Source organism: Mandrillus leucophaeus, unplaced genomic scaffold, assembly GCF_000951045.1.
Source record: "Mandrillus leucophaeus isolate KB7577 unplaced genomic scaffold, Mleu.le_1.0 Scaffold81, whole genome shotgun sequence".
NCBI lineage: Eukaryota > Metazoa > Chordata > Mammalia > Primates > Cercopithecidae > Mandrillus > Mandrillus leucophaeus.
The window spans coordinates 3,730,005-3,742,500 of NW_012108808.1; the positions used below are offsets into that span (position 1 = coordinate 3,730,005).

The window sequence follows — 12,496 nt, forward strand, 5'->3', positions numbered from 1 at the left end:
TTAAGGGTCTCCAGAGAGACAGAAACAATAGAACACATATAGAGAGAGATGAGGAGATTGATTTTAGGAATTGGCTCATGTGGTTATAAAAGTCAAGAAGTTCCATGATCCACCACCTGCAAGCTAGAGAAACAGGAAAGCAGGAAGTATAATTCAGTCCCAGTCCAAAGACCTGAGGATTGGTGATGGAGCCTATGGGTTGCCAATGGTGTTAGTCCCACTCTGAGTCCAAAAGCCCCAGAATCAGGAGTGCTGATGTCTAAGGGCAGGAGAAGACGGATGCATCCATTCAAGCAAAGAAAGCAAATTTGCCTTTCCTCTACCTTTTTGTTCTATTCTGTCCCTCAATAAATTGGATAATGCCTGCCCCTCTGTTCTTGCTTGCTGCCTACTTTATCCATGGAAGCCCATAGCAAATTAATTATTTTAAATTAACTATTTTAAATTTCCATTCTGATGATTCCAACATTTCTGCCATGTCTGATTCTGATGCTTGCTCATCTCTTCAAATTGGTTTTTTTTTGCCTTTTAGTAACTTTTTGCCTAGTAATTTTTTCTTGATAGCCAGATATAATGTACTGGGTAAAAAGAACCGCTGTAAACAATAGGTCTTTAGTAATGTGATGGTAAGTTGTAGGGGGAGTGGTCTATAGTCCTATACAGTCATGCATTGCATAATGACATTTTGGTCAATGACAGACTGCATATATGGCAGTGGTCCCATAAGATTACTAAGATTACAATACTATATATTTATTGTACCTTTTCTATGTTTAGATGTGATAAGCTATACAAATTTACCATTGTGTTACAGTTACCTACAGTGTTGAGTACAGTAAAATGCTATACAGTCTTGTAGCCTAAGAGTAATAGTTTACACCACATGGTTTAGGACTATAATAGGCTATACTATCTAAGTACATGTAAGTACATTCTATAATCACCTAACAAAAATCACCTAACAATGTATTTCTTAGAACATATTCCCATTAAGAAGAGACTTATGACTATAATTAGTTCTGACATTTAGTGAGCTTGTGCCTCGAGACTATGAACTTTACAAGTGTTCCTCAACTTTGTTCTACACCCTGCTTTAGGTGGGGTAGGATGTCTAGGGTGGGCTGAAGTTGGGTACTTCCCTTCTAACAGGTGAGTTAGTCGCTGATAAAACTCCAGCAGGCTAGGCTCTGAGTAACTAGTTTCTCCTGAGGGCAGACCTTATTAAAAAGAACAGAGTGCTCTGGCACATTTTAATACAGTTTATTTTATTTTCCTCCTTCCAGAAGCATAAGGGAATTTTTCTCCAATGTTTAAGGTAAGATCTTGGTTCATTTCCCAGATACAAAACTCATAGAGAAGCATGGCTCCCAGGTGAATGTATCCCCCTGGAGTTTTCTCTCAGATGTGCCCACACTTAGCAATTTGTTCATTAAAGTTCAGGTTTTCCTGCTCCAGCACTGTTTCCTGTGCAGGTTTTTGCCTCAGTGTGTTGTGATTCCCTGTATTCACCTGCTCCAATTTGAGGGGCAACAGTTTGCCCCATGACATCACTTCTCTCAGGGATCTAGAAGAATTATCAATTTTTCAGTTTGTTCCTGTTTTCACTAATTAGGATGGAGTGGTTAATTCTAAGCTTCTTACATGAGAAACCAGAAACTATAAGTCACATCCATTTACTTTTAATTTACATGTGTCTTTATATTTAAAAGGTTCCTTGTAGACAACATATAGTTGGTTATTGTGTTTTGATCCACTCTGACAATCTCTTTTTGTTGTGTTTAAGCCTTTGATATTTAAAGTTATTATCTATAAAGCTGGATTAATATCTACTATGTCTGTTACTATGTGCTTATTTTAAATAAAAAAATTTAGGATTAGCCTTAAGAAAACAGTCAAAAGTAAGATTTTGGCACATGACTGATATAAACCAATTTTGGGTTAAATTCTAAGGAATAGAGGCTTTTCTGTTTCTAGACAAAGTGTTTTTCTAAGCCTATGCAATATATCTGTAAGTAATGCCATACAACAAATGGTGTCTTGTTACATTCTGGATGATACAAAAGGTTATGTCTTTCATCCTGAGAAAGAAATGCTCTGTGTTCAAGGTCTGGGTCTAAAACAGATTTTGTAGTACGTGACCTAGGGCTGCAGTAAAGATAGACAGCAATGAAGGCAAAATACCTAATGCATATGTGTCTACAAATGGATGGACTAACAGATTTAACATAAGGAACACAATAGTAAATCAATTTAATGTCCTTTATTTTCTGATGAGTGCCAAGTCACTTACTACATAAACTACAACAATACCAAGTTTTCAGTTAATTGTTTTCTTAAAGGATCACAGACCAGATGGCTAAACAACAAACATGTATTTCTCACAATTCTGGAGGCTGGAAAGTTCAAGATCAGGATGTAAGTAGATTCAGTTCTGTTGACGGCCTGCTTCTTGGTCTGCAGATAGCCATCTTCCCATTGTATCATCCAGTGGTAGTGAGCAGAGATTGGAGAGCGAGCTCTCTTCTGTCTCAGCTAAAGTCACTAATTACATCCAAGGAACTCCACCCTCATGACTTATCATCTCCTAATACTATCACATTGAGGGTTAGAACTTCAGTATAAAAAAATTTGGAGGGGAGGGCACAAAAATCCAGTCTACAGCAGTGACTTTCTTGTAATCTCAGAAGTCTTCTTACATAACCAAATTGTTGTTCAGATGTTCAGAATTGACTTGAGTCCTTTGTGATTTATTAACCATTAATTTAAAATTCAGTTAACTTGGGGATGTATTGAAAACTTGACAATGTGAAACTAATTTTGCTATATATTAACTTTAACTACTAAAAAAAAACACTACCGTTAATTAAGTCACCACCCAATCCCAATCACTTTTCATACATTATCTCATTTAATCCTCAAAACAACTAGAGGTACTCATTTTTACTCTGATTTTGCCAAAAATAAAGTTAAAGCTCAGATGTGTGACATAACTTAAGGTCATTCAGTTAGAAAACAGCAGAGCTAATATTTGAGTTCAATTCTGTTTGGCTCCAAGACAAAAAATTTTTCCATTTCGTTGCGTAAGCTCAAATACATCTCTCCTTGCAAAGGGATAAATACCACATAATCAGACTTGAAAGTTTTCCACGGTGTCATTTTAAGTGATTTTGATGCATTTGAGTTTGCATTTCTTCAAGTTTTTCATAAAAGGTTTGACTCAGTTGTTTAAATGCCAGGACTACATTGTCATGCTCATTTTCACACAGTTCACTCAAGGAATCACTGCATAAATGATAATAATAATAAAAATAATAATGAGCCCACATTTTGATAACAAGCAATATTATTAAAAGGTTAGCAGAAGTAATTCCTCCCAAAACCTATCAGATGTAAATATGGAGAAAAAGTATGCAGAATATTAACAAAATGCACAGTTATCTTTCTTATAAAATCTTTACAACATACATCATGTATCTTGAGAAAAATAGATATATACCTTCACACAGTTCTTTTTCTTTTCTTTTTTTTTTTTTTTTTTTGAGACAGAGTCTCACTCTGTTGCCCAGGCTGGAGTACAGTGGTGTGATCTGATCTCAGCTCACTGCAACTTCTGCCTCCTGGGTTCAAGCAATTTCTGCCTTTGCCTCCCGAGTAGCTGGGATTACAGGCACCCGGCTAATTTTTATATTTTTAGTAGCGATGGGGTTTCACCATCTTGGCCAGGCTGGTCTTGAACTCCTGACCTCGTGATCCACCTACCTTGGCCTCCCAAAGTGCTGGGATTTCCGGTGTGGGCCACCATGTCTGGCGACAGTTCCTCTTTATATTACACCTAAACTTGCTCTGTGAGTATTGTAAGACTACAGAATTCCATATTCTTGGACCCTAGAGGTGTTATTCAACTTCTTTTCTTCTCTCTATGCATCTCATGAAAGCCATATGGACTTCCTAATATTGGACCAATTATTTTCAAAAACCCACAGTCACCCAATTCAGTGAAAAAAAATTCCGTCCCTATCCACATATCTTAGGATAGAAGCTAGGGTGAAGAAGAGGAGACACAGAAAAGTGAGTCTCTCAGCTACCTGACATGCCATTTGAGCACCGAAATCAATTGTGATTTGACATTTTGCCATCCTTTTTGTTTTCATGCTCCACCTTATTCACTCCTGAGCAGAGTTTCAGATTTTTACTCGTCCTCAGTGGCTGAATATTAGCAATGATCACATCTTTATCTCTAAGTCTGAAATTCCTCCAGTTTCAGACCTCTTGTTTTCTCTGACTGCTCAACATTTCCCCCTGGATGTCTTAGAGACAACACATGTGACATTTTAAATTCCAACTCATACTTTTTTATTGTCAGTTTCCAAGTCATCATCATGTATTCCTTACTTTCATTAACATTATAATTAACCAAATTAGAAACCCAATTTGTCATAATATCTCTTTCCCCACTGCAGGAGTTCCTCCTCTTAAATATGTCTCCAATTCTCATCATTCATTTCTGCCACCACTGTCTAATTCAAGCCTTCGTTTTCTCTCACCTGGAATATGGGTATAGCCTCCAGCTTTAGCTCCCTGCTTTCATTTTCTCTACCTCTTGAGTTAATCTCTATACTCTGCCAGAATAATATCTCTAAAACATAGATCTATGTCATACTCATCCTTAGAAACTCCCCTGCCTCACCTTTGTCTACCATTTTAAATCCATACTTCATCGCATAACAAATAAGACCCTTCGCATATACAACCAAATTCCTATCAAAGACTCCACACTCACTTCTCAGCATTTTCCCTGATCCCTGTCACAACCTCCACATTCTGTACTTCCCCATCATTAGCTGGGGGCCTATCCCTGAATACATCAGGACCTTTAATATTTCTGTACATTTGGATATACTATTCTCCCTGCTTAAAATCTGACTACACTAATTATTCTACTTAATTATCCTAATTAACTAGAATTATATTTAGTATAATTAATCTACTTAATGAATTTTCACTTCTCCTTTAAGATCTGATTGGAAATTACATCTTCTATAATGCTTTTTCTGATGATAGTAGCATTAATCATAAAGTTATTTATGCTATCTTAGTATTTTATGTGTAACTCAATCATAGCACTTACCACATATGACTATCTACAAGAAAGTTTCTCCCATGACATTGAAGTGCCTGGAACAGTGCCTCTAACACAGTAAGACCTTGATACTTTTATAATTGAAAAATGAATGAAGGAATTATTTTTCCTGTTTAAACTCTTGAGATACGTTTAAAATCTCCAAAGTTTCTCAGGCTGCTCAAAGAGGTTGTAGCTCTGGTAGCTATAAGCCACTTAGGGCCATCCTAAGACTTTCACTCTTTGTAGAAAGCTTCCCAAAGGGTCAGGCTCGGCTCAGACCAAGGAAAACCACAAATGTGTCCTCACTAACAAGGAACTCTAAATAAATACTCTCCTTCCAAAACTGAATTTATGTGAAAAACCACATACACTTGATAAAGAAGTAAGGACTAGAGATAAGGAAAATGGAGCTAGACAAAAACTATATGACCAATGGAGCATAGAGAAAGGAGTGCTCACATAGAGTTCATATTTGCTTGGGTCTCTGTTGAGCATTGGGCAGATGAACACAGGAAATCAACAGATGTCAGGGTCTGGGAAAGGCACCGAGTATGAGAAAGACTTAAGTGCTTTAAAGTGGATATAAACCAGAGACCTACTGAAGTTATTTATCTGACTCAGTGTGACTGCTCAGCATTGGTAGAACTTGAGTACAGTGAGGCATGGAGATTTATGAAGTCATGAGGAAGTGCCTTCCAGGCTCTGATCTCAATGAAATTCAATTACAAATGGATTTGAGATGAATCTTAATACAAAGAACAGTATGACAGTGTCCTGACACAAAGGTCTACAGAGCTTTCGACAGCTGAGTTGTAGAGAACCTGGGAGGCTCAATGGTATCTTCAGAGTGCTCCTTCATGAGAATCATAAACTTACACAAAGGAAGAGCTATATATTTGCTAAACTACCATTAAATAATTGAGAAAATCAAATTCAGCATGAAACATACCTGATGGCCTGAATGTTGAATGCAAAATCTTTCAAACACTTTAAAAGCTGCCCCATACGCATCCTAAAGAGAACAACATTTCTTAATTAAAAAGTATAAAAACATAAACATAAAAGAATTAACTCAAACTTTAATAATGGTCTGTCCATGGCAGTTAATTTATCTGCCAAATACATTCCCAGTTAAGACTTCATTCTATTGTATTAATCATAATGAAATTGAGAGGCATAGATAAAAACCACAAAAAAGTTATTAAACAGGTAATTTGACCATCATCAAAGGGGGAGGGTGAAATATAAAAGTAAAGCTTAGAAGGGTCAATGAGGACTAGAGATTAAAGTGAAAATAAAACAAGTTGATAGACTAATGTTATTTCTACTAATGTTATTTCTACTTCTTCTACTTTCTTAGTTCTATTTCTACTTTCTTAGTTCTTCATAGCTAAGAACTAGACCTAAGAAAAACAGATGTAGCTCAAGATTTGTCAAAGATGGCAGAACATTGAGCAAGATGGAAAACGAGAGTTGCCTGGTGCTCATCTCCCCCACAAAAAGGAACCAAAACAACAAATAAACAATTCTATTTCAACTGGAGTGACTCAGTATGCTGGAGAGCACCACAGGAGCACCAAAATCCCTGCGGAGCACAGGAGCCCAAGATAGCACCATAGAGGCTATGGAGTGAGGCACCTGTCTCTGCCACACTGTCTCTCCTACCAGGAATGACTGGGAGTCAGGGTGGCTTCTTCTTAACGGGAAAATGGTATGCTAAAGACTTCCATGGGTTTCCATAGCCATCACAGATGCCAGAAGTTCTTGCTACAAGACAGTCTCCCAGTCCTCACAGGCCCAGAATCTATTTTGGAGAGTTGCCACAAGTTTAAGTAGCTACGTTGCCCCCGAGTAAGAGCCCACATTGTGCATCCCCTCCTTCATGACCTAAGCAGCTACAGCATGATGACATTTTGAAGGCCAGTAGCCACTCTCTCTCTCCATCCCTGAAGCCGCACTATCATTTCAAATTCAAAGCTATGTGCCAGCCCACAACCCATTGGGGAAAAGGCAGACATGCACAGCAAGAAAGCCACTGAACAGGTGGCCAGGCCACTACCTCAGTGCATACTCATGCTGCAACCCATGCCAAGTCTGGCACCAAGGCAGAGGTGCCCCCCTCCCCCGAAAAGACTGCTGCATGCCAGCCAGCCCAGCATGCATGTACATGTGCCTGGCCTGACAGCCAGTTCAGCAGAGGCCTCGCCTTCCCAGGGACACTGCCACACAGCCAGCAGGCCCACTACACATGCACTTGGCCCAATATCCAGTCCGCAGCAGCCTGACCTCCCCATAGACACTACCACACAGCTAGCCAGCCCACACATGCCTGCACTGAAGCCAACAGCAGTCCAACAGTGGTCTTACCTCCCCCTGAGAGACACTACTGCACAGCTGGCTGGCTCACTGCACCCACAGATACCCAGCTCAAGAGCCAGCCTGGTGATAGCCTCATTTCTCTGAAGAGTTCACCATACAGCCTGCTAGCACACTGAACCAAAATATGCCTGCCCCAAATAACCAGCGCAGTGCCCCCTCCGCCAGCAAAACTACACCACCAACATCTGTGTAGCCTATCCTCCTGTAGATATCATACAAAAGAACCAAAAAAATCTTGGAGCTATTCAATGCATTAAATTTAAAAAAGAATGTGAGCTTTAGCAACAGACTAAATCAAGCTAAAGAAATAATTTCTGAACTTGAAGACTGGTCTTTTGAAATAACCAAAGAGGGAAAAAGAATGAAAAGGAATTAAGAAACCCTATAGGACTTATGGGATACCATTAAATGAACAAATATTCACCTTATAGGGCACCAGAGGGAGAAGTAGAGAAATACTTTGTTATTATTAACAAAATAATAGCTGAAAACTTCCCATGTCTTGGGAGATATATGCATCTAAGAAGCTCAAAAGTCCCCAGTTAGTTTCAACCCACAAAGATACTCTCTGAGGCACATTATAACCAAACTGTCAAAAGTCAAAGACAAAGAATTCTAAATGCTGCAGAGAAAAGCATCAAGTCACATATAAGGGAATCCTCATGAGACTATCAGCAGATTTCCCAGCAGAAACCTCACAGGCCGGGAAAGAATGAAATGATATATTCAAAGTACTGAAAGAAAAAGAAGTCAGTCAAGAATAGTATAACCAGGAAAGCTATCCTTCAGAAATGAAGGAGACATAAAGATCTTTCCAGACGAGCAAAAGCTGAGGAAATTCATCACCACTAGTCTAGGTTTACAAAAAATTATTAAGGGAATGCTACAACTAAAAATGAAAGAATGATCGTTACTATCACAAAAATATTCAAAAGATTAAAACTCATCAATAGAAGTAAATTCATAATCAAATCCAGAATAAGCCCATGCTGTCTGGGTGCTACGGAAATCCTTCAATTCTCTAGTCCAAAAGCTTTAAGTCAAAATGGTCAAAAAACAGTAACAGCTACAATTAATGACTAAGGAATACACAATAGATAAAGATGTAAATTAAGTCAACAAAAACAGAAATTATTGTGGGGAAGCAAGAAAATCTAAAATATTTTTATGTGACTAAAATTAAGTTGTTATCAGCATAAAACAGTCTATTATAACTACAAGACTCTTTATGTTAGCACATGATAACCACAAAGAAAGAATTTAGAGCAGGCACGCAAATGAGATATAAGAAGGAAATAAAACTTAGCACCACAGAAAACCACCAAACCAGATACATAAGCAACAACAGAAGAATAAAGGAACAAAGAATCTACAAAACACCCAGAAAACAATGAACAAAATGGCAGATGTAAGTTCTTACCTACTTATAATTACCTTGAAAATAAATAGATTAAAGTCTCTAGTTAAAAGATACAGAGTGAATGGATTTTATTTTAAAGGTAAGGTAGTAAAACCCTGTCTGTACAAAAAAGAAAAATAAAAAATTAGCCAGGTTTGGTGGTGTGCACCTGTAGTCCTAGCTACTCGGGAGGCTGAGCTGGGAGGATTGAATGAACCCAGGAGTTTGAGACTGCAGTGAGCTATGATTGTGCCACTGTACTCCAGCCCCGGTGACAGAGAGAGACCCCATCTCTTAAAAAACTAACTCAACTATATAGTTGTATGCTGACTACTAGAGAATCACCTCACCATTAAAGACAAGCATAGACTGAAAGTGAAGGAAGGGACAAAGATATCCCATGCAAACAGAAATCAAAACTGATCAGGAGTAGCAATACTTATATCAGATAAAATAAACTATAAGACAAAAACTATAAAAAGGACAAATAAAGTCATTATATAATGATAAAGGAATCAATTCAACAAGAGGATATAGTATTGTTATTCTATATACCAACACATCCACATATATAAAGCAAATATTATTAGATCTAAAAGGAGAGATAAAATGCAGTATAATAATATTAGGGACTTCAACATCCCACTTTCAACAATGAATGGGTCATCCAGGCAAAAAAAAAAAAAATAACAAGGAATCATCAGAATTAAACTGCACCATAGACCAAATTGACCTAATAGCCTTTTTTTAGAGACAGGGTCTTGCTATGACGCCCAGGCTGGTCTTGAACTCCTGACCTCAAGTGATCATCCCACCTCAAACTCCCAAACTGCTGGGATTATAGGTGTTGGCCACTGTGCCTGGCTGATTTTTTTTAACAGAATATTCTATCCAACAGCTTCAGAATACACATTTTTCTCAACTGTACATAAAATATTCTCTTGGATAGATCATATGTTTGGTCACAAAACAAGTCTGAACAAATTTAAGAAAATACAGATCATATCAAGTAACTTCTCTGAGCAAAATGGTATAAAACTAGAAATCAGCAACAAGAAAAACTCTGGAAAATTTACAAATACATGGAAATTAAACAATTACTCCTAAAAAAAACCCAACAGGTCAATAAACAAAGTAAAAAGGAAATTTAAAAACTTCTTAAGACAAATGAGAATGGAAACACATCATAACGAAACTTATGGAACACAGAAAAAGCAGTTTTAAAATGGAATTTATAGCAATAAAGGCCTAAATCAAAAAAGAAGAAAGATTTTTACTAAACAATCAAATGATGCACCTCAAGAAACTTAATATACAAGAACAAACTAAATCCAAAACTGGTAGAAGGAGAGAATAAAGCTTAAAGCAGAAGTAAACAAAATAGAGGCTAAAAACACAATTTGAAAGGTCAACAAAATGAAGATGGTTTTGAAAAGATAAAGAAAATTGGTAAACCATTAGTGAGACTAAGAAAAAAAGAGGGAAGACTAAAATAAATAAAATTAGATATTAAAAAGGAGACATTACAACAGTTCCACAGAAGTACAAAAAATAAGAAGATACTATTATGAACAACTATACACCAAAAAAATTTGATAACATGGAAGAAATGGCTAAGTTCCTAGACATATACAACCTCCCAAAATTAAATAAAGAAGAAATAGAAAATCTAAACAGAGCAGTAATGAGAGAGGAAATTGAACTAGTAATCATAAGTTTTTCATCAGAAAAAAAAAAGCCCAGGACTTCATGGCTTCACTGCTGAATTCTACCAAACATTTAAAGAAGACTAATACCAATCTTGTTCAAACTACTAAGGGAATTTAAGAGGGGGGACTACTTCCAAATTTTTTTTATGAGACCAATATTATTCTGACTCTCAAACCAGACAAGGTTACAACAACAACAACAAAAATTATAGGCCAGTCTCTCATAAACACAAATCCAAAAATTCTCAACAAGATACTAGCAAACCAAATTCAAAAGCACAGTAAAAATGTTATTCAATAAGATCAAGGGGGATTTATCCTGGGAATGCAAGGATAGTGCAAGATATGCAAATCAATAAATGAGATAAATCACATTAACAGAAAAACAAAAACCATATGATCATTCAATAGATACAGAAAAAGCATTTGACAAAATTCAAAACATCCCTTCATAATAAAAACTCTTAACAAATTAGGTATAGAAGATTTGTACCTCAACACAATAAAAGTCATATTATGACAAATCCATAGCTAACATCATATGATCAGGAACAAGACAAGGATGCCAACTGTCACCATTTTTATTCAACATAGTACCAGTAGTCCTAGCCAGGGCAACCAGACAAGAGAATAAATAAATAAAAGACATCCAAATTGGAAAGGAAAAAGTCAGATTGTCCCTGTTTTCAGACAAGATCTTATATATAGGAAACCCTAAAGACTTAGTGAAAAACTGTTAGAATTGATCAATAAATAATACAAATTTGCAGGATACAAAATTAATATACAAAAATCAGTAGTGTTTCTATGCAATAATAGCAAACTGAAAATAAAAATTTTTAAAACAAATTCATTTACAATAGCTACAAAAAATTAGATAATAAATAAACAAGAAGGTAAAAGATCTCTACACTGAAAACTGTAAAACATTGATGAAAGAAATTAAAGAAGACACTAAGAAATGAAAAGATATTCCATGTTCATGGAATGAAAAATTTAGTATTGTTAAAATGGCCACACTACCCAAAATGATCTATAAAATTTAATACAATCTCCATTAAAATACCAATGACATTCTTTACAAAAATAGGAAAAAAATCCTAAAATTTGTAGGAAATCACAAAAAGTCCCAAATACACAAAGCAATCCTCAGCAAAAAGAATGCAGCTAGAGGCATCACACTACCTCACTTCAACACACTATATACTACAAGCTATCATAACCAACAGTATGATTCCATCATAAAAACCACATACTTTGACCAATGAAACAACAGAAAACCCAGAAATAAATCCACACATTTACAGCCAACTGATTTTTTATAAATTAGCTTTTCCCTCATGTGTGCCAAGAACACACATGAGGGAAAAGGGAATATGTGTTTAATATGTTATGCCATTATATGTTAATATATTATATGCTATTATATATGTGTTTAATAGGTTATGCTAATGTGTTATATGTTAATATGTTAATAACATATTAAATGTACTAGCATAATATTGCTATTATATTATAATAGCATAATTATATATAATATATTTTAATATTTTATTAATTTTATAATTTTATTTATAAATTTATAAATTTATTTATTTTAATAATGTATATAATATAATAGCATAATGCTAATATGTCAATATATGATGCTGGGAAAATTAGATATACACATGCACAAGAATGAGACTAGACTCCTACCTCTCACCATATACAAAAATCTATTCAAAATGGTTAAAGACTTAAATGTAAAACCGGAAACTATAAAACAATATGGTTTGGCTGTCTCTCCACACAAATCTCATCTTGAATCATAACTCCCACAATTACCACATGTCGTGGGAGGAACCCAGTGGGAGGTTACTGACTTATGAGGGTGGGTCTTTCCTG

General features: G+C 36.0%; 1 protein-coding gene across 1 annotated transcript in view; it reads right to left on the reverse strand.

Moving 5' to 3' along the window:
• Window positions 1–2,309: 2,309 nt before the first annotated feature.
• Window positions 2,310–12,496, reverse strand: part of DDX60L (DEAD (Asp-Glu-Ala-Asp) box polypeptide 60-like) — a 143,983-nt gene continuing 133,796 nt past the window's right edge. Inside the window, exons 37-38 of the mRNA XM_011967792.1 lie at window positions 6,072–6,134; window positions 2,310–3,282 (exon numbers count right to left, since the gene is read on the reverse strand). Coding sequence (XP_011823182.1) covers window positions 3,153–3,282; window positions 6,072–6,134 — 193 coding nt within the window. The 3' untranslated portion in view covers window positions 2,310–3,152. The remainder of the gene's footprint in view (window positions 3,283–6,071; window positions 6,135–12,496) is intronic.